Source organism: Mastigoproctus giganteus, chromosome 2 (genome assembly GCF_048544385.1).
Source record: "Mastigoproctus giganteus isolate SK-2022 chromosome 2, ASM4854438v1, whole genome shotgun sequence".
NCBI classification, from domain to species: domain Eukaryota; kingdom Metazoa; phylum Arthropoda; class Arachnida; order Uropygi; family Thelyphonidae; genus Mastigoproctus; species Mastigoproctus giganteus.
Genome location: NC_143576.1, coordinates 261,533,675 through 261,560,891, shown reverse-complemented (window position 1 = coordinate 261,560,891; position 27,217 = coordinate 261,533,675). Strand labels below are relative to the sequence as shown.

At 38.1% G+C, this 27,217-nt stretch overlaps 1 protein-coding gene across 1 annotated transcript in view; it reads left to right on the top strand.

Moving 5' to 3' along the window:
• LOC150090433 (uncharacterized) overlaps nucleotides 1–27,217 on the top strand; it is a 562,729-nt gene that overhangs the window by 173,629 nt on the left and 361,883 nt on the right. Inside the window, exons 75-77 of the mRNA XM_090389881.1 lie at nucleotides 4,204–4,350; nucleotides 11,272–11,397; nucleotides 24,924–25,319. Coding sequence (XP_090246007.1) covers nucleotides 4,204–4,350; nucleotides 11,272–11,397; nucleotides 24,924–25,319 — 669 coding nt within the window. The remainder of the gene's footprint in view (nucleotides 1–4,203; nucleotides 4,351–11,271; nucleotides 11,398–24,923; nucleotides 25,320–27,217) is intronic.

The following is a 27,217-nucleotide window of genomic DNA, read 5'->3' as shown; positions in this document are numbered from 1 at the left end:
ACCTACACTCTAATTACTAAGGCATTGGTGCCATGAACTTGGCTTGGGGCTTGCCATACTTATCCTTAATATCTTCATAAATACTTCTTGCTTTTGCTTGAATGGCCATTAGACTCAGGGGCACTCACTTCTGAATCTGATTTTCCATCCCTATCATTAATAGCTTTTCCATCTTCGATATAGCACCTGAACGCTGTTTTGGGATCACTGTTGATCTTAAATGCATTGATCCTTTAGCACAGGTCTGGGCAAACTTTTTGGCTGAAGGGCCACATTAGGAATTCAAAAAGAAGGCGGGCCGCATGTAAAATACTATTTTTAGATATATATTATTTGTTATCATGAAGAAGAAATATAACATAAAAAAAATTATTCTCTAATAACCAAGAATTTAATGAGATGAATGGAACTGTTTTACATCTTTTAACATTTTTTTAATTTTGGGTGTTAATTTTGTAGTTGAGATTCTTAAAACTGCTTGTAAATGTTCATCGGTGATGCTTGATCGTAAATATTTTTATTTAGATTCATGATGGAAAATGTTTGTTCACATATGTATGTTGATCCAAAAATAACCAACATTTTTTGGGCAAAATCTTTTAAGTTCATTGAATTTGTCCGAATCAAGAGTATTGTAAAATTTACAGATTTCCTCACAATGGTGCAATTCCCTTAAATCAGCATCACACTGCAGATCTATAATCTGAAGTTGTAGTTCACTCAGTGCACTATCAATTTCTATTGAAAATGGGTTGTGCACTATTGCCAAACTTGTCTCAATTTTTCGGAAGTCGCCAAACCTTTGTGAAAAGTCATCATTCAAAGCATTGATAATTTCACAATATTTTTCAAATTTATTTTCTGGAATCTTCAGCAACTTCATGGTTAGAAAGTGGTCTACCTTGTTAATCAATAAATGTCGAAGGAACAACTGGAGTTTTAATTGAAATCCATTCAAACTTTTTACCATATCATGGGTGTATAAATTTTTCCCTTATAACACGGTGTTGAAAGTATTTAAGTGTGTCATGATGTCCAGGGTAAACGCAAAATCACAAATCCAGTTATTATCAGTTAATTCGGGAAAGTCCATAATATTTTTCAGTTTTAAAAATAGAATGATGTCATCTTTAAGATCCCATACTCGCCAAAGAACTTTTCCTAAGCTAAACCATCGAATTTGGCTATGATAAGGAATATTTGCGTACTCAGATTCAATATCTTGAAAAAAATTAACAAATTGTCTGTGTTTCAGGCCCCTTGATCGTATTAAATTTACTAGTTTAATAATACAAGATGTGACATGTTCAACTTTTAACACATTTTTACATAATACTTGTTGATGTATAATACAATGAATTGTAATTAAATTATAATCAGAATAATTTTCACAAATTTTATCCTGAATTTTATTTAACGCTCCAACATTTTTACCTGTCAAACTTGGTGCTCCGTCAGTTGTTACGCTTGCCATTTTGTTCCATTGTAAATTATATCTTGTTAAGCATTTTTCAACTTTTTCAAATATATCAGCTCCCATTGTTTGGTCTTTAAGAGATTCCATTGAAAGAAGCTCTTCAATAATTTCAAAATTAGAGGTACATCCACGTATGAAAATTAATAACTGTGCAGTATTCTTTTGGTCATTACTTTCGTCAAGAGCTATCGAGTACCATGTTATGGATTCTAATACTGATAATAATTGCTCATTCAAATTTGTATCGATACATTCAATTCTTCTTACTATGGTTTGCCGAGATAAACTTTTATTCTCAAATTTGTGTTTAATGTCAGGACGTATATTCCACAAGCTTCAGTCATACATTCTTTAATATAGTCTCCATCAGAAAACGGCTCATTGCTTTTTGCAATTATATGAGAAATAACACAACTTCTTGTTCCTTAGTTAGCCGTGTAAACACATTTTGTTGTCTAGATAAATTTTGAATCACTCCATCAGCAGTTTTCTTTCTCACTTCCAGAGTTAAATTGGCACCATATTCAGAATGTTTAGTAGTGAAATGTCTTTTAATATTGTACTCTTTCAACACTGAGACACTCTCCCAGCAGATGACACAAATAGTCTTGTTATTTATGTTAGCAAAAAAATATTTTGTATTCCACTCTTCATTGAAGACACGATGCTCTTGTTGAATTTTTCATTTTTTATTCATTTTTAAAAGGGCATAAATATTATTTTTATCGCTAATGGCACCAAGATGATAACCGAAGATAACGCAAAAAAACTAACTGCGGGATGACCGTCAGAGAAAACAGATTGGAACTGCGGCCGGTCAGCAGTTCTATCCTATTACTTCGCCACTGCAGCAAAGCCGTTGTCTTCATCACCGGTTGTCTGTTACCATAGTTTCACGCAGTTAGTTTATAATTGCAAATTATACTGTTATAAAAGCGCCCGTTGGCTCGCTTCAGTTCGCACACAATTTCCAATTCTATCTCAATTTGAACAATACAGAGATGATAAAACAATTTACAAGTCGACAAATTCTATAATGTATTACATATACAAATGTATTTTTCAAAAAGGCATCGCAAAAGGCATAAAATAAGTAAACTTTTTTAAAAAATACAATTAAAGCTCACGGGCTGCACAAAAATGTGCGGCGGACCATAGTTTGCCCGGGCCTGCTTTAGCATGTTCTTTTATACATGCACTGTCCTTTAGAATAGTGTTCATTGTTGAAGCAGCAAGGCCTAATTCCTGTGCAATAGATGACAAACTTTGTCCAGCTTTGTACTTCTTAATAATTTTTATCTTCATTTCTAAATCAATTTTGTTTCGTTTCACCACTTGCACTTTCCATTGGTTGCTTTCCCTTCATAATTGTAATAAGTAAATAGGAATGAAGTGAAGATTCTGCAAATTTATTTATGTTTTTTTTATATAATTGAAGATTTCAGTGAAGGGGAAACACATTTCACCATAATAATGTAAAAACCCACACAATTCCAGTTATAGGTATTATCACAAATGCAATAAGATCGAGTTTACTACCCATTTATAATAGATTGCACTAACAGAAAAGCCCAATAAACTGGAAAGTACAAATTGTTTTTATTGTTTTGTGGTCGTGACCTCCAGAAATGTGCTTTAGAAAAATATCAACAAAAATTCGTCCTCTTGCTCAGAATAACCTAGAGAGGACATAAATTCAAATCGAGGAAAGACAGTTGTAGGATAGATGTGTGGAAGTTTGCCTTTAGCCAGTGTGTGGTTGATTGCTGGAACAAACTTCCATCTGTCATAGAAGTTGATAGCTTAAATAGATTCAAGGCAGAACTAGAAAAACATTTGACGGGTGAAATTAGAACTTTTTTTTTTTTTTTTTTTGGCTGATGCTATATAAGCTTGCTTTCTTGCATCATGTGCCTTTACTAATGCTAAAGATAGTCATTTTTTTTCTCAAAGACGAAGATGTTCAAAATTAATTCTTATAACGGAGTATATGATAACGATGAAAGGGTACTGCAATTTCCATTATAAAAATTACTTTTTAGAGAAATAAATAGCTTAGTTATATAGCAAAAATTTCAACTTCCAAGATATTGGAACGAATTACTAACACAATACCTCCATTTATTCCTACAGGATGCAAAATATGTTTCTGGGTTTTTTTTAAATTTGCACTGGCCGGTGAAAACTTAAGTAAAGTCGAATAAGTCAGGTATTACGTAAGTCGGGGAGTGCCTGTATTCCTTTAGTTTTGGATTTTCTTCGGCATGTATTAATTGTTGTGTTGGCAGGGATGAGTACCTGTGTAGTTATTGGATAACGTGACTGCTGCTTCTGTTGGTACACTGCCAATTTAAAAAAATATATTATTTATGCTTCTGTCCATTATAATTTAAAATGAAGGATGTCATTATAAAATACCCTATTTAAAATGATTTATTCCTTCAGTTCAAAAATATTGAATGGCGTACAAATAGACTGGTGGTAGATACTTGTAGAAGTCAATTGTATTTTATGTAAAAGCTCTACAGAGACAACTTTTGTCTCCTGGTCACAGTGAATAGTCTGTATTCTAATGAACTAGAACAATTGCAAAATGTTTGTTAGGGTGTATTGAAAATCCTTCCCTAATGTGTCTGTATGCAATATTAATATTGGATTGTACCTATCAAATATAAATTTATATAGCTGCTGCTGCTGTTATTTTAAATAAAATTTTAATCTTCTAGCTCCTGCTGTTCAGGAAGACTGCTGGACAACTTGGATGAGTGTAGACAATCCACAAAAAGGAGGAGATTTTGAAACACCATCTTCTCTGCGAAATCATTATGAGTTTTGTGAAGATCCAGTATCCATTCAGTGCAGGGTAATAGCAAGTAAGTTTTTGTTTTTTATCTAATTCTCTGAAAAGTAAGGGGATGAAGAATGTATTTATTGATGCAGGAAATAACAATTTTCTATAAAAATATACTACACTGAACTGTATATACACGATTTAACTAGTTTAATAACTTAATGATTACCATCTGTTTCGGAAGACCTGTGCCTCCTTTATTCTGGCTGAGTTTTGTGTGAACATGTTCATCTATTCTCTTTTGTTTTCTGCGCAGTGTCTGGCATTTAGGAGAAAAACTGATAACAAATTAATAATAAAAACACTGGCATATGGCTGTTATATTTTCACCCCAGGATTTATTATTATTATTATTATTATTATTATTATTATTATTAGTGATATGATGCAAGGAAGCCTGAGGCTTATGCTGCACCAGCCCTGTAACCCAGAGAGAAAGGGGGGGGGAGAGAGAGAGAGAGAGAGAGAGAGAGAGAGAGAGAGAGAGAGAAGTAGAAGGAAATCACCAAGAAAGAGAAGAATGATGATATCCAGCTCAGGACCCTGGGTGTGCCAAGCCCATACTCACCAGATGTGAGCCCCTTGATGAGACTCATAATCCTGGGAAGCCAGATCATCTGGTAAGAGATATTAGAATTTATTTCTATCATTTTGATGTATAGTGCTAAATGGTCTACAGTTTGTAACCTTTGTTTAGCTGCTGGATGCACCAATCATTTAGGCTGGAAGGGAGGAGAGACCTTGGTAGACAGCTTCTATTGTGCTGCATTGGCTGCCCAGTAAGCGAACTTGCCTGTCTGTTGGTGCTTACAAATATTGTTTTCTGCTCTGTGATTGAAAAGCTTGTTTGTATATTCCTATTAATGATGGGTCTGTGATTAGCATGTATGATAATTGGAAGAGTTCTGGGCTGATTTATTCTTCAGAACAGGGTGTGCCAAGCCTGGGGATGTCATCCTCCCAGTGCTCCTGTTGATTATATTTTTAAAGTTTTCCTGAGTGTAAAAAGCTTCTATAAATTCATGTAGTTTTTGGTTGGTGAGCTCTCCAGGACTCTAGGCTCTCTTGTTGAAGTCATGGTTCCTTCTGATGGTGGGACTGTGTTATTTTCTTGTATGTGCCCTACTTTAGTTTGGTGGATGGGTTCATCTATTCTATTTTGTAGTGTGTTCAGTGTTGGTCCTATGTAGCACTTTCTACTTTCTACACTCACAGTCAAGACAATAAACCAAGTCTTGTGGAAGGGGGCAAACCAATCATTTCTTGTGAAAGGAGGGTTCAGAAGAATGGAAGAGTTGTTTCAGGTTATGCCCAGTGAAGCAAACATTAGCATTATGCCGTTTAACTATCCTGTTAATGGTGTTACCAATACTAGGGTGAAATGAGGGGATGAAATGGGACCACTCTGGAAGAGGGGATTAACAATGGTGTTTTCTGTAACGCTGTGATTAGCCTCTCTGGATATAAGTTATTAGCATTAGTATAGATACAGTGCAAGGAAGCCACAGGCTTTTGCTGCACTGGCCAAAAAGTAAAATAAAATTAGATAAAAAGTACAAATTATGTGCTTCTCTCCTCACACAGGTAACTATTATTCTTCAGAAATTTAGAACTTCAGAACTAAACTTTATTCTTCAGAATAAATCTTATGGTGTTAAGTCCTTCACCCAGTGTGTCAGGAGAGCATATTCTAAGTGCCACAAGGGCTAAGCCTTTAATAATTCCTGTTTTTACTGATAGTGGGTGATATGCACTGACAGGGTGTCAGTTGGATTTCTGTAAATATAAGTGCTGAGTTTGTTATTATGGATGTTAATTTTGACATCAAGAAAGGAAGACGATTTTATTATTGATCCCATTTACATAGAGAATTTAATATTGATGTTAGTGATATTTATGTTGTTGTAGAAGGTAGTTACTGAGGTCTCTTCACCATACTCCCACACCACAAAAATGTTATTGATGAATGGAGACAGAAAGGGGAAAAAAGGGGTTTCTTATGCTAAGTCTCTTTTATGAGTGAAAAATTTGTCCTCAAATTTAAATAAGTTTGGCCAATGATTTTGAATCCTCTTTACTCATTCCTACCAAGGAATCAAAATCTATTGGCAGTAATGAGAAACTTTATTTTGTCAATTAGGATATTAATGGCCTCCGTAAAAGATACATTTTTATTATTATTTATTATAAAAACTTTTTTGCTCCTTTTTTTTTTTTATGGGATTTTTTCTGCCCCATGATGAGTACTAGTACCAAGTGGATGGGATTGTTGGTTGTGTCTGGTTACTATTATTATTCTTATAACACTTGGTCGAGGAACTCTCTTACTGTCCTACAGGTGTTCAGAATCAGTGCTTACTGGAGTTCCACGTAAGTATTCTCTGGGAGGTCTATTGCTGCTAGGTTTTCACAGAGGCTCTTTGGCACCATGCTGGTGGGTGACACAGTGATCAGGATGGTCATTACTTGCTTCATATGCCATATTTCTCTGACTCCCTTTCTTAAGTTTTCTCATAAGTTTTCTGGAGGTTAATGGAGTTGGGCACCATTGTGTCGATCAGGTAGGTAGCACCCTTTCCTTCTTGTCAATGAGAGTTATGTCTGGTCTGTTGTGTGGGATCATCTTGTCCGTTATTATGTTATGGTCCTAGTATAGTTTCTGAGTGAGGGTTCTAGTGCAGCCTGGGATTCATACCTGTAATATGGTGCACTTTCTTTGATCAATTGGTATTTTTGCACTAGCTTCTGATGTGTTATCCTGGTTGTGTCTGTGAGTGTACTCTGAGCGATCACCCTGCTTCCCATAGTGATGTGGTGGATTGTTTATGGGGATAGATGACATTATCGACATGTGTCATCTGTCACTCCAAAGTCCTTGGCAATATATTTCCTGTAGTTCCTGGTGTTTTGGATGGCGAACATGAATCCTTCAGTCTTGGAGACGAGCTTCCCATTCATAAGTCATTCATTGGAAGCCATCTTATCTATGTAGTCTTGAAGTGGTCTGATATCTTCTCAGTTATGCAATTGGTCCGGATCTTGTACTTGGTTGTGAGAATCATGATTAATGTGTAGACAGTGGGTTTGTGGCATCTTTTTCCTTAGACATCAGGTATATAATTCCTTAAGTCATAGATTCTGGGATTGTGTCAGGGTGCCTTAATATCTGGGTGAACTGCTCCACTATGTGCCTGTGTGTGCAGCTGAATTTCTTGTACCAGTAGTTGTGGATGTTAGCTATTTCTGGGATTTGCTAGTTGTGAGATTTCCTGATCAGCTGTTGTACTTCATCCTCCTGAATTTCCCATTCTGTCATCTCTTGTATGTCCTTGGTTTTCTTCCATTCTACATCTGTACAGGGGCTCAACTGTTGTGGCTAACTTCACTGCTCCATAGGTTGCCCCAGAACTCCTTGAGCACCTTGTTGTTGATTCCCTTTCTTCTCCTCTTGTCCAATTTTCCTGTAGAAGGCTCTCTGGTTTTCATCAAATATCCTGTTGTCTGTTTTCCTCTGGGCACTCTCTCTGTAACAGAAATCTCTTGCTGAGTGCTAGGAGTTTCTGCTAAAGGGTGTCAGTGTATTCTTTGATCTTCTGATTATAGGTCTCATATGCACTGTGAACGTTGTCCTTGAGAATGGTCTTCACTTTTCTCATCGGCTTCTTACTTCAGTTACCCCGCTAGTACTGGGTCAGTTGGCCTATCATAATTCTTGTCTCTTCTTTTGTAGCCTTCTATCCCAGGTTGGTGGTTCCTTGTCATTGCATTTTGATTTCTGTTGGTCTGGTTTCTCTTCCATTCATCCTGGTGACTGCTACAGCAGCACAGTAAATGGCTGTACAGATGGTGCCTAGTGTTCGTCATTGTTAAAGTAATCCAGTGTTATTTGCTGACTGATGTAGTCTGTGACTTGTCACAGACCACATTAGTGTCTTGTGTGTTCTTGAGTATAACTGGAATGGAGGGATGGCTAGAGTCAGTAGACTAACAAGCCATCTTAAGCTACACTTAAGATGGTAGAAAATGAAAAAAGACCTGGGAGTAATTGTGCAGTCAGATATGAAGTTTTCTGAGCAATGCAGACAGGCTGCCAGGGCAGGTCATGGGGTTTTGTCAATGATATGTAGGATTTTACTAGCAGGGAAAAGGAGGTGATTGTCCCTTTGTATAAGGCAATGGTCAGGCCACGCCTTGAGTACTGTGTACAGGTCTGGAGGCCTCATTTTAGGAAGGATGTAGATTTGCTTGAGCGGAATTGGTGAGGGGAATGAAGGGATCCTCTTACCAAGAGAGGCTTAAGTTCTGCAAATTGCAGTGGCTGGAGACTAGGCACCTACACAGTGATCTGATTGAGGTGTATAAGGCCTCGAATGGGTTGAGCACGCTGAATTCTGATGGGATCCTTCCACTTGTTCAGATTACGAACCTAAGGGAGCATAAATTCAAATTAAGAAAAGACAGATGTAGAATAGATGTGCGGAAAATTATCCTTTAGTCAGTGAGTGGTTAATTGCTGGAACAAACTTCCATCTGTTATTGTGGAAGTTTATAGGCTAAATAAATTTAAGGAGGAACTGGACAGGCATTTGGAGGGAATGGTGTGATTTTTTTTTGGCTGATGCTGCATAAGCTCATACACTTGCTTTCTTGCATCTTTTTTTTTTTTTTTTTTTTTTTTTTTTTTTTTGGTAGTTGTTGGCGCATAGGCTTCTGTGGCCATAATGCACCTCCCAAGGTTTTTTTTGCAGTACTTTGATCCAAGCCCGAGGCGGGAATCGAACCCGCGACCTTTGGGTTGCCAAGCAGGCACTTTACTCACCTGGCTAGCCCGGTCGGCCTTTCTTGCATCACATGCCACTACTAGTACTACTACTACTACTATCTGATCAAGTTTTGTCCTTGGTGTACTTTCCTGCTGACAATCAGCCTACCTGGGAGATCAGTTTTTTCTGCTTTGATATTCACAAAATTATGGACACGCTTCTTGATTAGACCGAGGTTCGAGCCCGTGACCACCAAATATGGAGGATGCGGAAAGGTCAGGGAACGACCATCGCATATCCCCGGAGCAATATTGCCTTAGTTGCTAATGCTCCTAAAAACCAAATAACAAGAAAACAAACAAAATTATGGAGAGCTTCTGATTTGTTTAGCTTTAATCTTTTTAATAAGGTTTATCAACTTTATTTCCATTCAGGATCTTCAAAAATGTTTTAATCTGTTTTTAAAGATTTAATGGGTTCTCTTTTGATTATAATAGGTGTCCTTGATAGCCAATCAGCCAACTTGGCTCTTACTATTACTGTCATGAATCTGCACCCCTTGTCACCTTTACAAATATGAATGTCCTTATATTTATTTAAGATTATTCCATGTTGTCTTTCTTTTCTGAATGTGTGAAGCTGTCTTTTGTTTTAGTAGCTCTGTTGGTGATGTCTTTATTGTTTTATTCAGAACTGCTGGAGGAGGGAAGGAGAAGGACAATGAGGTTGGTGAAGGAAACAAAGGGTTGCTCTTACCCAGAAAGGCTCCAGTTCTGCAAATTACAGCATCTGGAGACTAGGTACCTGCAAGGCGACCTTATTGAGTGCTTAAGGCTTTGAATGGATTAAGCAAGTTTAATGCTAATGGAATTCTTCCTCTTGCTTAGACTACACACATATGGGGGGGCATAAATTCAAATTGAGGAAGGGTGGTTGCAGAATAGATGTGTGGAAGTTTGCCTTTAGCCAGCAGTTGGTTGATTGCTGGAACAAATTTTCATCTGATATTGTGGAAGTGGATAGCTTGAATAAATTCAAGGAAGAATTGGACAAACTGTTGGAAGGGATGGATAGGTGAAATGGGATGGTTTTTTTTTTTTTTTTTGGCTAATGCTGGTTGCTTCCTTGCATCATTTGCGACTACTAATACTAATGCTCTTTAATATATTTTCATATTAATAGGGCCTCAGTTTTGTTATTCTAGGTGTCCTTGTCTAAAATGATGAATCAGCACCCTTTTCAGCTTTACTAATATGGATTTCTTTATTTTTTTTTTAGATTATTCAGTGCTGTCTTTTCTGCATGTGTGAAACTGGGTTTTGTTTTAGTAACTCCATTGGTGATGTTTTTATTGTTTTATTCAGAGCTTGGATTAGGTCTAGGATACTTCATAGTGAAGGGGAGAGGAAGGATCATCTACTTAAATGTGCCCATAAATATACTATTTAAAATCCTAACATATTTCTCAATATTTCTTACATATTTGACCTGGATGACCAGAAATCAGCCATTAGCATTAGCAGAGGCATATGATGCAAGAAAGCAAGCTTATACAGCATCAGCCAAAAATAAAAAACTTCCCATTTCACCCATCCATTTTCTCCAAAAGTTTGTTCACTTCTTCCTTGAATTTATTTAAGCTACCAACTTCCATAATGACAGATGGAATTTTGTTCCAGCATTCAACTACCCACTGGTTAAAGGCAAATTTCTGCACATCTGTTCTACAACTGTCTTTCCTCAATTTGATTTTATGCCCCCTCAGGTTTGTAATCTGAGCAAGAGGAAGAATCCCATCAGCATTGAGCCTGCTCAAACCATTCAAGGCCTTATACACCTCAGGTCATAAGTTCACCTTTAGGTCATATATTTAAAAAATAACTACTGCTGATAGAAAGATTGTATTTTAGTTTTGCATTTATAGTTTTATAATTTTATAGCCCTGAAAAAACAAATGAGAAATAATCATAACTGAAATTAAAATTTATGGTGAATCGTGAACCCCTCCATCCAAACATCATTACATTACAGAAACTGACACATTCTAACTAGATAAACTGATAATGTTGAATATTCTCTTTCTGTTTCTGTTTCATTTTTATCTTTAATGAAGACTCACAAATCCCTTCCTTGATTGTTAATGAATATTGAATATTTTGACTTTTTAATTTTTGTTGTAGCTAAAGAGGATGCAGTTGATGCAGGTCAGGTTATCACCTGTGACTTGAAAGATGGCCTTGAGTGTTGGACTAGTGACAATGGACCAACAGGTTGCTATGACTATGAGGTTCGCTTTTTCTGCCCTTGTAAGTGGAGCTTTCTTGATATTTATTGTTGTTCTAAAAATATTACTTTAATCAATACTTTTTTAGTAAATGTAATGTAAAAAATATATATACACTGTACTTTACATACATATACTTTTTGATGTGTAAAAATCTTTGGCAACAACTACTAAATTTCGGACGGTAGTAAAATCAATTTATCACGATTTGCGATGCAGAAATGACATCATTTCCATTTCATAACAAAGAAAAATGGAGTCGGGAGAGAAGATCACACAAAGGATCATGGGAGGTGATCTTGTATGAGCTCAGAGCTGGTATAAACCAGCTGGTTGCAGAAAAATGCTTATGGGATGCAATATATTGCTACTTAGGTGGCTTTGGGCTAACCATTGCCACCTGTTGCAGAAACCTTTTGGTAACCAGAGAAATGGATATCTTGAGGGTAATGATCTTGGATGTGCTCAGACCTGGCATAAACCAGCACTGAGCACATCCAAGATCATTACATTGCATGCACTTCAGCCTTACCAGTTCAAGCACATATAATGTAGACATTACATGCCCATCTGTATTACTGAAGCAGTTGTATATTTCCATCAATTATTATTATTAAATCAGTTTATTTCCCAAGAAACCTTGGGTCACCCTGGGACGGCTCTGTGCCAGAAGGGTGTGAATATTTACAGACTAAGGTGCGAGGAACACGTGCACAACAAACAAGAGTACATGCGTGCTTGACCCGAGACATTTACAGGATTAAATATACAATAATATACAAAATATACAGTAATATACAAAATATATATAAAAAAAAAAAAAAAAAAAGTCTGTCATGTCCAGGAGCAGGAGAGTATTATAAGTTCATTATCTGGTAGCAGTTCTTGAGGATTTCCTTCCTGTAGGGCTTGTCTTCACAGAACCTATTAGGGTGGATCCTAAATTTATTGAAGATCCGAAGACAATTGGCTGGAAACATGTTCCTCAGGGAATCAATGTTTGACAGCATAAGACGTAGAGGGAGACAGGAGTCGGGGTGCTCCCCTCTTGCCCTCCTCGGGCCAGAGATTAATGTGGATACCGATGGAGCATCAATTCACCTCGTTATAAGCCATGCAAGCGTGAAGACATTTTTTGTCATGATGATATGTCTCCAGGGAGTTGTGCCCAGATTTGCTTGTAGGATAGATCTGGAGATAGTTAGGGGGTGGCCTACCACCCTGTTCATCCATCTAAGCAACCAGTACTCTAAACTGAGATACTTCTGAAGGTATGAGGCAGGGGCAGATGACCAAATTTCTGAAGCATAGAGAGGAATCGGCGAAATACACCTCAGGATGTGCCGAACAAGCAGCGCTAGCTGATGCACACCAACGAGTTCTTGACGCACTGCCCAAAGAGCAGCGTACGTCTTTTGCCTCATCCTGGCAAAGTGAGGCTGAAAAATGAGTCCAACATCCCAGGTGAGGCCAAGATCAGTATGAGAGGTCACCTTTTTCACCGGTTCCCCACTAACAAAGATTTGGATATCATTTTTGACTTTCTTCTTGGTTATCGTCAGTTGCGCTGATTTGGAAGGGCTCAGATGCAGCCCAATTGTGGCAAGATAACTTTCCAAGCTTAATATCTGCCTAGAAGCTTGTTCGTTGATATGTTGAATCTGATGACTATGATCTGAGCTCACGTAGAACTTCAGATCGTCGGCATAAGAGACAAAATTCGGATTCTGAGCAAGGAAAGGCTCCAAAACTGCTGCAAACAGGATAGCTGACAGTACACTTCCTTGTGGAATGCCTCTTGAGACGTCAATAGTTACTTGAAAGTCATTGTGGGTCACAGACAGATGTCTAGGAAGTAAAATAGACTTCAAAATTTGAAGTAAGGTATCTGCCAGGCCGAAGTAGTGTTTCAGAATGGTAAAAAGAGCTGGGAGGTGTATTCTGTCATAAGCCGATTTTATGTCGAGGAATATAATATCAATCTGTGATTTGTCGTTAAGGGTGTGCTGAATTCTGAAGAGGGTATCAAGAAGATTGGTAGTTGTCGATCTCCTTTGTAGAACGGTATGCAGGTACTCGGGCCTGTGTGCAAAGCAATGCTGGGCAGGGTTGCAGCCAGCAAAGATGTTGGCTGAATTTACTTTTTCAAAAATTTTGAGTAAAGAACAACTGATGGATATTGGTCGCAGGTCTTTAGGAGATTTGGGTTTCTTGATCTTTGGAATGGGTTTAACATGGTAGGTTTTCCAAATTGAAGGAACTATTCCAGATTGCAGAATTTGTCGGAAAAGGTGAGGAAATCAAAAGGAAATCAAGAGGCTAATCGTAAGCGTTTTTCTGCAACCAGCTGGGCTGTTCAAGAATATTTGAATTGGTTCATGATTGAGAGATAACAGACTCCAAATTACATGCATGAGTAGAATCTTTTGCTTGTCATTGGCCATTCTCATTAAGTTGCCGAAGTCCTCGTTGGTCATCAAGTTTTCACATTTCTTTGCAATTGTGCTGAGTCGGTTGAGCATGGTGAGAGCTTAGACCCTCATTCATCTCGCTGTTTGGATGATTTTAAAAGCTTCAAAAGGGACCTTCTTGCAGTTGTGTTACAACGCTATGCAGGTTACCGCATTCTTCGTCAGGGTCACTGTCATCGTTGTCTTGACACATCGTCTTACATATTTCAATCATTTTGCGAATGTCCAAGTCCAATTCCTACAATTTATAATCTAGTATCACTGTCATCATAGATCTTGACATATTTTATCTTGGACATTATCTCTGTTTCCTCATTGTGAAACGGAATGTGCAGCATTACCATCTTATGCTTGTACTAGTTGAGATCCTTAGCCAGGTCATAGTTTCGATAGCCTATTATGAAATGTATACTGTTGTTTCTTGCAGATCTCATTAGTGCTGCACATGTAATTTGCGACAAAGCATGACTGAGTAACATGATCGAACATTATAGTAACATGATCGAACATTATAGTAACATGATAGTATGATTGTAAAAATGCAAATGCTTGTATTGTTGCAATCATACTATTCAACAAATGGCTACAATCAAATGATAATTAGGCTATTGGACTAACCTCTGCCAGACGTGGCGACTCCGTAGCCAGGTGGGAAGGAGCAGCAGTGCGTAACACACGCTTCTTGATTAGACTGGGGTTCGATCCCGTCACCACCAAATACGGAGGATGCGGAAAGGTCAGGGAATGACCACCACATATCCCTGGAGCAATATGGCCTTAGTTGCTAATGCTCCTAAAAACAAAATAACAAATATCTGCCAGACGTTGATTCGATACAGTAAGCAGTGGGCATGTGTATCCTATTTATCGCTAACATTGATTTGGTAGAGTAAGTAGGGCGTGACATGAATTACATCGTTCGTGATTTCAATTCTAGCTGTTCAAAATTTAGTAGGTATCGTCAAAGATGTTTACACGTAAAACATCTTTCGTGCATACAGGGTACACGCACAATTTTTTTACATATATTACATATTTTTTACATATACTTTTTTACATTTTTACAGATACATTTTTAGGAAATGTAATGTAAATTTTCTTTTATGTGTGATATTAAACGCTGCCTTAAATGTAAAACAGTTTTCACAATCTAACAATACCTTTTAACCTTATTTAATAGAATCTTTCTTTCACCAGCATACAGCTTTCTGTATGCTGGCAAAAGGCAATTGTTCTTCCCTTTGCAAGGCCAGGAGAGATTCTAGAAATCCAAGGAATTATCATCCTATTACTCTGTCAAGCTGTTAGAGCAATAGTACAATAGATATTTGATTCCAAATACTCACCCTATATGGTTTTTGGAATCAAACGGTCTGCTTTCCAGGATGCAATATGACTTCTGAAGAAACAGATCCACTTTGAATCATCTAACCTAACTCGAAACACATCCATGATGCTTTTATTAAATCTAAGCACCTGGGAGCAGTTTTCTCTGATATAGAAAAAGCGTACGACACTGTCTGGCGATTTGGCATATTGCAAGACCTACACAACCCTAGGTCTTAAGGGTAATTCTCCTTGTTTTCATTAAGAACTTTCTTTCCAATTGCCAATTCCAAATTCATCTAGGATCCATGCTGCCTCAAGTGTTTTTCCAAGAGGAAAGAGTCCTGCAAGGATCTGTTCTAAGCGTCACACTTTTTGCTATTAAAATAAACTCTATCACAGAACAAGTTCTACCAGTAGTAAATAACATCCTCTCTGTTGATGATTTTACAATATTTTTCCATTCGTGCAATATGAGGGTCATTGAAAGGCAACTGCAACAAGACATCGATCACCCCACATCTTCATCTTTGGTAAATGGATTCAAGGTTTTTTCACAAAAGACCATTTGTGTACACTTTTGTTGCGAATGTAATCTTCATCCTGACCAAGAATTAAGCCTTGGACAACATAAATCCCAATGGTAGCAGAAGCTAAATTCCTAGGACTTATTTTTGACAAAAAACTGGCATTTCTACAACACATTTCTTCTGACATTTCTTCATCAGAAAAACTGGCATTTCTTCATCAGCTAAGGACAAGGTGTGCCAAGGGGCTTAATAAACACCAGGGGCTCACATCTGGTGAGTATGGGCTTGACACACCCAGCTGAGGACCCTGGGTGATTGCTTGGTGATTCTTTTCTGCTTCTGACTCTTGTTTTCTCTCTCTCTCTCTCTCTCAGGGTAATTCAGAAATTTTTTTTTTGGTTGGTGCAGCATAAGCTTCAGGCTTCCTTGCACCATATGACTAATAATAATAATAATAATATCCTATGGTTCCTTTCATTAACTTCATGAGGTGCAGATTGCTGAGCCCTACTCCAGCTCTGCCAGGCTTTTGTCTGTTCTAAACTTGATTACAGTTCTCAGATTGATGCTTCTGCTAGATACAGTCATCATAGATCTTGCACTGTGATGGTTAGATCCAGTCCACCACCAGGCCATTCAGACTGCCACTGGAGCATTTTGCAATTTTCCTATCCAAAGCTTCTATGTCGAAGCAAATGAACCATCTCTGTCTCTCCAACATAAGCAGTTGTCCCTACAATATACTTTTAGATTAAAATTACAGCCTGACAACCCAGTCTTGTTGCCCATCTCTCTACTCTCTACTCCCTACATGGGCATCACTTAGAATTAGCAGAGGCATATGATGCAAGAAAGCAAGCTTATAGAGCATCAGCCAAAAATAAAACACTTCCCATTTCACCCATCAGTTTGCTCCAACAGTTTGTCCACTACTTCCTTGAATTTATTTAAGCTATCAACTTCCACAATGACAGATGGAAGTTTGTTCCAGCAATCAACCACCCACTGGCTAAAGGCAAATTTCCGTACATCTGTCCTACAACTATCTTTCCTCAATTTGAGTTTAAGCCCCATCAGGTTTGTAATCTGAGCAACAGGAAGAATCTCATCAACGTTGAGCCTGTTCAAACCATTCGAGGCCTTATACACTGCAATCAGATCACCTCGCAGGTGCCTAGTCTCCAGTCACTACAATTTGCAAGACTTAAGCCTTTCTTCATAAGAGTATCCCTTTGTTCTCCTCACCAGTCTTGTTCCCCCTCTCGCTACTCGTTCTATCAACTCTACATCCTTCCTAAAATGAGGCCTCCAGAACTATACGCAGTACTCAAGGTATGGCCAGACCATTGCCTTATACAAGAGTTAATTACCTCATCATTCCTACTAGAAAAATTCCTGTATATCATTGACAAGACCCCATGACCTGCACTGGCAGCCTATCTGCATTGCTCAGAAAACTTCATATCTGACTGCACAATTACTCCCAGGTCTTTTTCATTTTCTACCATCTTAAGCGTAGTACCACACAGTTGGTACTTTTCTCTCGGGTTACTTCTACCCATATGCAGTACTTTGCATAAGGCTTAATGTCGAAGTTTGGCAGATGATACATAGATTGGCAGGGTTGTTAATCACAGTAATGGCAGTAGCACACTGCCATTACTGCCATTAACAACCCTGCCAACCTTTGTATCATCTGCAAACTTCAACATTAAGCCCGATGTACCCTCATCAATATCATTAATAAATATATACAAAACAACAATGGGCCCAACACCAAAGTTATTAGTCCCCCCTGGGGCACTCTACTAATAACATTAGTCAACAAAGAGCAGTGTCCATTGATTACCACTCTCTGTCTTCTCCCACTCAACCATCCTTTGGTCCAATGTAGTAATTTGCCCTTAATGCCATACTGCTCCAATTTGTATAGTAGTTGTCCATGTGCAACAGTATCAAAAGCTTTCCTGAAATCCAAGTATATGATATCAAAATTATTTTTTGCTTCCGGTTCCTTTGTGACCACATTGTAGTATTCAATCAAATTGGTCAGACAAGACTTCCCCTTAACAAACCCATGCTGTGTCTGAACTATTACTTGTTGTCTTGTCTAGGTGATCCTGCATCACTTCTTTAACCAGTGACTTTTTTGTTGCCCTTCTCTGTATTCATTCTAGTATCTCTTCATCCTTCCTAAAATGAGGCCTCCAGACCTCATTTTAGGAAGGTCTATAATTGTTTGCATCACCCTTTGAACCCCCTTTGTGAATAAGGGATACATTGCACATCTCCACTCCATGGGGACTTCCCCTAAGTCCAACAAATTATGGCTAAGGATTTGCTTACTCTCTTTGCCACCTCCATTAATATATAGTTTTCAGACCATGATGGTTGTTGTTATTTTGGTTTTTAGGAGCATTAGCAACTAAGGCCATATTGCTCCGAGGATGATGATGAATCATTAGCATTAGTAGAGGCATTTGATGCAAGAAAGCAAGCTTATGCAGCATCAGCCAAAAAAAAAAAAAAAAAAAAAAAACCACTTCCACTTCACCCCTCCGTTCGTTCAAAATACCTGTCCAGCTGAGCCTTAAACTTATTTAGGCTATCAACCTCCACCACAAGGGATGGAAGTCTGTTCCACCAACCAACCACCCGCTGGCTAAAGGCAAATTTCCGCACGTCTATCCTACATCTGTCTTTCCTCAATTTGAATTTATGCCCTCTCAGGTGATTATTCTGAGCTAGAGGAAGAATCCCATCAGCATTGAGCATGCTTAAACCATTCAAGGCTTTATACACCTCTATCAGATCACCTCGCTGGTGCCTAGTCTCCAGACACTGTAATTTGCAAAACTTAAGCCGTTCTTCGTAAGAGCACCCCTTTGTTCCATTCACTAATCTTGTTGCCCTTCTCTGTACTCGTTCCAGCAGCTCTACATCCTTCTTGAAATGAGGCCTCCAGACCTGTATACAGTACTCTAGGTGTGGCCTGACCATCGCCTTATACAATGGAATAATCACCTCCTTATCCCTGCTGGAAAAATTCCTGTATATCATTGACAATACTCCATGAGCTACTCTTGCAGCCCGTCTGCACTGCTCAGAGAACTTCATATCTGCCTGCACAACCACCCCCAAGTCCCTTTCATTCTCTACCACTGTCAGTGTTGTACCACAGAGTTGATACGTTGCTCTGGGGTTGCTGTTTCCCATGTGTAGTACTTTACATTTGTCAATGTTAAACTTCATTTGCCACCTCTCAGCCCATCTGCTCAACCTTTCCAGATCCTGTTGCAGCAGCATAGTGTCAGTAGTGTCCTTGACAACCCTGCCAACCTTTGTATCGTCTGCAAACTTGGACATTAATCCCGATATACCATCATCAATATCATTTATAAATACAGAAAACAATAATGGACCCAACACTGAGCCCTGAGGGACTCCACTAATAACATCAGTCCACGATGAGCAGTGTCCATTGATTACCACTCTCTGTCTTCTCCCCCTCAACCACCCCTTTATCCATAGCAGTAATTTGCCTCCAATGTCACACTGCTCCAATTTGTGTAGCAGTCTTCCATGTGCAACAGTATCAAAAGCCTTTCTAAGATCCAAGTATATAATATCAAAGTTATTCCCTGCATCCAGTTCTTTTGTGACTGCATCATAGTATCCAATCAAGTTGGTCAGGCAAGACTTCCCCTTAACAAAACCATGCTGTGTCTGAGCTATAACTGAAGTCTTGTCTAAATGATCCTGCAGTGCTTCTTTAACCAGTGCCTCCATTAATTTTCCTGGAACAGAAGTTAAGCTCACAGGTCTATAATTACTTGTGTCAGCCTTTGATCCTCCTTTGTGAATTGGGGTCACATTTGCACATTTCCAGTCTATGGGTACCTCCCCTGAGTCCAAGGAAGCTCTCATAATTATGGCTAAGGGTTTGCTTACTTCCTTTGCTGCCTCCTTTAATATAACTGGATAGATCCCATCCACCCCGGGTGCCTTTCTTGTGTTTATCTTCAACAGTTTCTCCTCCACTTTACTCCCAGTTATTTCAAGATTCTGTAACTTACTGCTAGAGTTGAATACACTCTGGCATTCCCCTCGCTGAATAACTCCTCATGTGTGAATGTCGATGCAAAATATTCATTTAGTTTGTTAGCTACCTGAGCAGGATCATCAACACTTGACCCATCAATATCAAGTGGACCAATCTGATTCATCCCTCTCCTTCTAGAGTTTACATAAGTAAAGAACTCTTTGCTGTTTTTCTTTGCATCCCTTGCCAAGGATTTCTCGTAATCTGCCTTCGCCTGCCTAACCTCCTTTGTAACTTGGTTGCATATCAACTTGTATCTATCATAGGCTTCTGTGTCATGTGTTAATTTGTAAGTATCCCATGCATTTTTCTTCTCTGCCATATGCCTCATTAGTTCATCTGACATCCATTTTGGCCTAAACCTTGAACAATATTTCTTAGTTGGTATGTAAAGCCTAGTAGCTTCCAAGATAAGTTCTTTGAATGCTTCCCATTTTGAATTTGCTGTTGGTAACATCATCAGTTGGTCCCACTGTATAGAATTTAAATACTGTCTCAGTCCATCGTAGTCGCCTTTACGGAAGCAATAACCCTTCCCTTTACCCCTAATGGTAGTTACCTCTTTGAGTAAATCCCACTTCAGCACACTGTGATCACTGCCACCTAGTGGTTCATTTATCTGCAGATTCTTAATGCATGAAGAATCACTGCTGATAATCAAATCAAGAGTATTGCTCCCTCTAGTTGCCTCCCGAACATGCTGATGTAGAAAACAATCATCCAATAAATCCACAAAAGCCCTGCTAGTGTGTGAGTATCCAGCCCCCAAATTCCAGTCAATATCTGGGAAATTAAAATCTCCCATTATAAGACACTCTGATTTACTGGCCCATTCTATTTCCCTGTACAGTTCCTTATTATACTCATCAGAGTCATTAGGCCTATAGCACACTCCTACTCTCAATTTTGATCTCCCAATGTTTATGTCACACCAAACTGACTCGACACTGCCCTGTCCATCGATGTCGACTGGCTTCACTTCCTTGGTTTTTATGTGTTTCTTAACTAATAGCATAACACCTCCCCCCTTCCTATCCTGTCTATCCTTTCTGTAGACGTTATACTCCCCAAATTGCAGTTCCGCATCCCTTATATCTGTGTGACACCACGTCTCTGATATCCCAACAATATCTGCCTTCGATGTTTTGAGCAATACCTCAAATTCATCAAATTTATTTACTAAACTCCTAGCATTGGTGTACACGCAAGTATACCTGCACCTGTTTCTATTCTTAGCTACCCTAACACAACCCATGTGTTTACTTGTACCACAATGGCTCCCAGCAGTCTCTGAAATACCATGCATCTTGTTTTTCAGGCTTCTGCTCATTCTAATAGAAGCAGTGCAAGAATCTCTTTCACCTCTGCCAGTGGCTACTGTCAATCTATTGGTCTTTGTCTCCCCCCAAGCTAGCAGTTTTCCGACCCACCTAACACTGCCTCGATAGCATCAGCAAATATTCTTGCACCCTTTCTATTTAAGTGTATCCCATCCCTGTAGAAGCAATCTCTCCTGTTAACAAGTACAGTCCAGGCTGAAAAAAATTCTACCCCTTGAGCCTTGCACAATCTTTCCAGGGCCGAATTGATCGACAAGGCTCTCATCATATACTCCCTCCTATCGTGTCTGGGCAGAATTGCAGACACTTTCAAATTCAACCCTAATTCTCGGCTTTTGTTCAACAGTTCAATATGCAGTGGTCGTTCCCTGATCTTTTCGCATCCTCCATATTTGGTGGTCATGGACTCGAATCCCGGTCTAATCGAGAAGTATGTGCTATGCTGCTCCTGCCCACCTGGCTACAGAGGCACTGGACCACGATGGGAAAATCTCTACAATACCTGTCGGACTGTTGACTAACCTTTTGGTATTCAATCCCGAGGACTATTAAAGTGAACTAAACATGATGGTAGAGAGCATTGCCCAGTTACCAGACAACTCCTTCACCCTGGCATGCCCATCTTCCAACTTCTGACTTCAAGGTGTGGCTAAAGCTAACACACCACCAACTGTGTACCAGCAATTTTTGTATCACATTGAGTGCAGTATTCTTACTTCCTGCCTATCGACACAGATGGTTCAAAGTCAGGATCATATGTAGGATCAGCTGTAGTCCTTTTGCACAAAACAGTGTGTAACAAAATTTCACAAGAAACCAGCATGGCTAAGGTAAAGAAAGCCAACACGAGAACGACGAGAAATGTCTGATAACTTTCATGGAAAATTAGTTTTCCAACACCGGACTCTAGCGCTGCTCTCTCGGCAAACAGACAGTATTGGTCTGGAACCAAAATCTAGAATATATTGATTGACAGGTAGGCGTGGCAAATGATGAAGTGATTGGTGGTGGGTGCAACAGATGACAAGCTACTGTGTAGTCATTGGTTGGCATTATAATGTGTATTTATGAATAAAGAACAGTGCATAATAGTTTTGTGATGAACGGTAAACAGGTAATAGTAGCAATGAATCTTTTAAAGATGGAAGAAATTTGTAAGGAAAATAAAACGTTGGTTGAGTGTTTGATGAAAACTAAATTAATAAAAGTTTTGTTCTGCTCATTTTTATGTTCTTCATTATGTTTTTTTTTTTTTTTTTTTTTTTTTCATTATTAAAAGCAGATTTTTGGAGTTCATGAGTGTTTTTACTATATTGTTGATTTAGGTTTGGTTATGAAAAAAGGAAAAAGTTTCTTTATTTTATGTTATATTTCGTAATCTGACCTTAAATGGTAGGTTAAGAAATAATAGAAAAGGTTTCCTTATATTTCGTGACCTAACCTTAAACGTTAGATTAGGAAATAATAGGAAAAGAAAGATTCTTTTCATATATATATATATATATATATATAGTGAATAGCTATTGAGGTGTTGATTGATTATGATACATGTGTGTCCGCACGAGTATCTTTAAAAATAAAAGTACAGTAATAAAAAATTAATATTTTGTTAATAAACAATTTATGCGCTAGTCCACCCATGATTCTAAAGAAAAAAGGTTAGGTTACCCCCTCCATTTCGAGAGAGGTTCAAGCTCCCATGGGATTCAAGTGGAGGTAACCTGACCTTTTTTCACCATTATGGAAAGCGTTCAAATTAGGGCATATGCGATTAGGGCAAGTTACCATTAGTGCTTCTGAGTGATACTAAACCGATGTTATTATGTGTTGTGTTGTGTTTGCGCACCAATCAGCACATCATTTGCCATGCCTACCTGTCATTCAGTATATTGTTATCGACTTTGCTCCAGATCGATAACACTTACCGTCTGTTTACCGAGTGAGCAACGCTAGAGTGCCGTATCGGGAAACTAATTTTCTGCGTAAGTTATCCGATGTTTCTTGTCGTTCTAGTGGTGGCTTTCTTTACCTTCGCCACCAGCATATATACTGTAGAGTTGCATGCAATAGAAATTGCCCTTAAGCACATTAAAAATAACCATTACCAAAGATATATGATATATAGCTATTCATTGAGATTGCACAGGCTCTTTTATTGGTGAGGTGTAATGTTCATCCAGTCCTGTCCCAGATTTAGCAGATGCTTGTTTCTCTCCTTGAGTCAGAATTTGACATTTGCTTCTGCTGGATCCCAAGCCACATTGAGATCAGGGAAAACAAATTAGCTGATGCCACTGCCAATTTAGCCACTTCCCTGGATAATCATTGCCTGTCAGTCCACTATACAAACTACAAGCAAACAATATGCACCAGATTATAATCCGAGCAGCAAGATTATAATCCGAGCCAAGCCATAAATAAACTATATCAAGTTAAGTCTGTAATCATGCAATGGCAGTCCAGTGTACACAGGGTCAGAAGAGAAGAAATTGTTCTTGCATGGCTCTGCATAGTTGACTGTCACCTAACACACTCCTAATTGTTGAAAGCAGATGACCTACCTATGTGTGAGAACTGTAAAACTATTTTAACCATTATTCATATTTCTGTTGAATTTCCACTTTTTTCTAGTGTACATCATATATATTTTACAGATTTTATTAATCTGGCTAAACCATTTACACTCGGCCAGATTTTAAATGACAGAAACAATATATCTAATCTTTTTAACTGTTTACATTCCATGAATTTGGGCACACTTATTGATAACCTTGTTTAGGTTACCAAATGGATTTTTTATGTGTTTTGTATGTTTTTTGACTTGGTAGATTATGGCCTTAGTTGCCAATGCACCATAAAATACCAACGAACCCCCTCTACTATACTGTTTCTCCATTCAGTGAATATACTTCCAGAACTCAGAACTTACATCTGTCATATTAGTTGGGCACACCTATTAACTGTCTTTTATCTCTTCATTCATCCATATGCTTGTGACAAAGAAATTTGAAACCACTCAAGAATGTATAAAATATGTAAGTGTCTGGATGCATTGTTTTAAAAATATACCAATAAATAACCTATTTAACTTTTTAACTTTTTAAAATTATTCCATCGATTAATATTTTAAATTCATCTATTAATTAGGCCAATAAAATTTTAGGACAGAAAGCCTCAAACTATGTAAAATTCAAACTATGACTTGTTTAGTGTTACTGTATCATTACTACTTATTCAAATTTTAAGATAAACCGAAGTTTTTACATTAGGCATATCATGAAAAATTAGGCATAAAATTAGGCATATCCTATTGTGAAATCCTTCACAATGAATGGCTTTCCTGTTATGCTTCAAAAAAATAACACTTTCTCATTAATGAAGTCTACCATTACCTATTCTTAGTTGAGTACCACCATTCAGGTGGCACCATTTTGAAGCTATTTTGACTCTAATTGGTGGGCAGGTAGGTACCTAAAGATATAAAAGCTGATGGCCCAATTGTGACTTATTTTTACACAATGTGAGGGATGCTGAAAGGTTTACTTTTTAGACTAATAAAATTTTAGAGCAGAAAGCTCTAAAAGGTAACTTGTTGTGAAGGATTTCACAATATGAGATATTATAGTAATGATGCTTAATGTGCAAACTACAGTTTGTCTTAAAATTCAACTATGTAGTAATGATGCAATTGTGCCAAACCATATCTATTATTTAGGTTAATTCAAGTAATTAAATTAACAGTAAAGTTAAATAGCATAATATCTTTATAATTTTTTTAGGTGCTGAATCTTCCATTCCTGTTCCTTTTCCTACATCATCAACACAAATAGAATCAACAGGTAGTACACCCATAATTCCATGTTTAGAAGGGTGGACAGAATGGTTTAACTTTCATTCGCCAGACTCAGATGGAGATTTTGAAAGCCTTCAAACTATTGAAACCAATGGCTACACTGTTTGTTCACGTGGTGCAGTAACGGCAATTGAATGTCAATCTGCTGGTGCAAAAAAGACCTCAAAAAAGACCTCCAAGACAAAACAGCAAAACATTGTTTGTGACCTTCAGCTTGGATTACTCTGCCAGAATTATAAACAGGGGAGAGGAAGAAGCTGTTTTGACTATGAAGTTCGTTTTTTCTGTGATTGTCAGGAGATAACAAAAGAAACAGTTGAAGGTAAGTTAACACCATTTTGACTTCCTGTTCTTCAATTTAATTCACCAAATAAGAACAAATACTTTGAAAATAATATTTTAAAGATAAATTTGTAATTTTGAGGTTTTTCTGTAAATTCCGTGTGAATTCCATGTGCAAAATCTCCTGATTAAATAGCCTCTGTCTTGTTTATTATGATTCACTTTTTTGCCATAAGGTAGAAATTAACTAACTTATTTTATGCATTTACTCTTTGTACTATGCACATATTACAAATAGTAAATACACAAATAGTGAACTCAACTTTCTGTAGTTAGAACACTTCTATTTTAGCCAGCGAGTTATAAATTACTGGAATAAGTTGCCTTCATGGGTGGTAGAGGCCGACAGTTTGGGGAAATTCAAAGGTCATCTGGATAGTACTTTCGGGTAAGGGAAGCACATAGGATGATAGGTTTAATTTCCTTTTTATTTTATTTTTTTTATTTATTAATTATTATTATTTAGTTATTTATTTATTACTATTTTTTTTTTTTTTTGTTTTTATCATTGTTTTGTTCGGTTTTTTTTTTTTTTTTTTTTTGGCTGGTGCAGCATAAGCCATAGGCTTTCTTGCACCATGCGGCCGTTACTAATACTAATACTAATACTAATAGGGCTTTTCCACATGAGTTAGTAGTAGAAGTAGTAGTAGTGGCATGTGATGCAAGAAAGCAAGTGTTATGAGCTTATGCAGCATCAGCCAAAAAAAAAATCACATCATTCCCTCCAAATGCCTGTCCAGTTCCTCCTTAAATTTATTTAACCTATCAACTTCCAAAACAACAGATGGAAGTTTGTTCCAGCAATTAACCACCTGCTGGCTAAAGGCAAATTTCCACACATCTATTCTACATCTGTCTTTTCATAATTTGAATTTATGTCCCCTTAGGTTCGTAATCTGAACAAGTGGAAGTATCCCATCAGAATTCAGTGTGCTCAACCCATTCAAGGCCTTATACACCTCAATCAGATCACCGCGCAGGTGCCTAGTCTCCAGCCATTGCAATTTGCAGAACTTAAGCCTCTCTTGGTAAGAGGATCCCTTCATTCCCCTCACCAATCTTGTTGCCTTTCTCTGTACATGGCGCCTCTGTAGCCAGGTGGGAAGGAGCAGCAGTGTGTAGCACACGCTTCTTGATGAGACCGGGTTCGAGCCAGTCACCACCAAATACAGAGGATGCGGAAAGGTCAGGGAATGACCACCGCATATCCCGGAGCAATATGGCCTTAGTTGCTAATGCTCCTAAAACCAAATAAACAAACAAACAACAACAACAAACATCTCTGTACACGCTCAAGCAAATCTACATCCTTCCTAAAATGAGGCCTCCAGACCTGTACGCAGTACTTAAGGCGTGGCCTGACCATTGCCTTATACAGAAGGACAATCACCTCCTTTTCCCTGCTAGCAAAATTCCTATATATCATTGACAAAACCCCATGACCTGCCCGGGCAGCCTGTCTGCATTGCTCAGAAAACTTCATATCTGACTGCACAGTTACTCCCAGATCTTTTTAATTTTTCTACCACCTTAAGTGTAGTACCACACAGTTAGTACTACACTTAAGGCACTACTCTTTCTCTGGGGTTACTTCTACCCATATGCAATACTTTGCATTTGTCAAGGTTAAACTTCAGTTGCCACTTCTTAGCCCGCCCATCTGTCCAAATTATCTAGATCCTGTTGCAGTAGCACACTGCCATTACTGTCATTAACAACCCTGCCAACCTTTGTATCATCTGCAAACTTCGACACTAAGCCTGATATACCTTCATCAATATCATTGATAAATAAACAAAACAAGAGAGGACCAACACCGAATCCTGTGGGACTCCACTAATAACATTAGTCCACGAAGAGCAGCCCCATTAATTA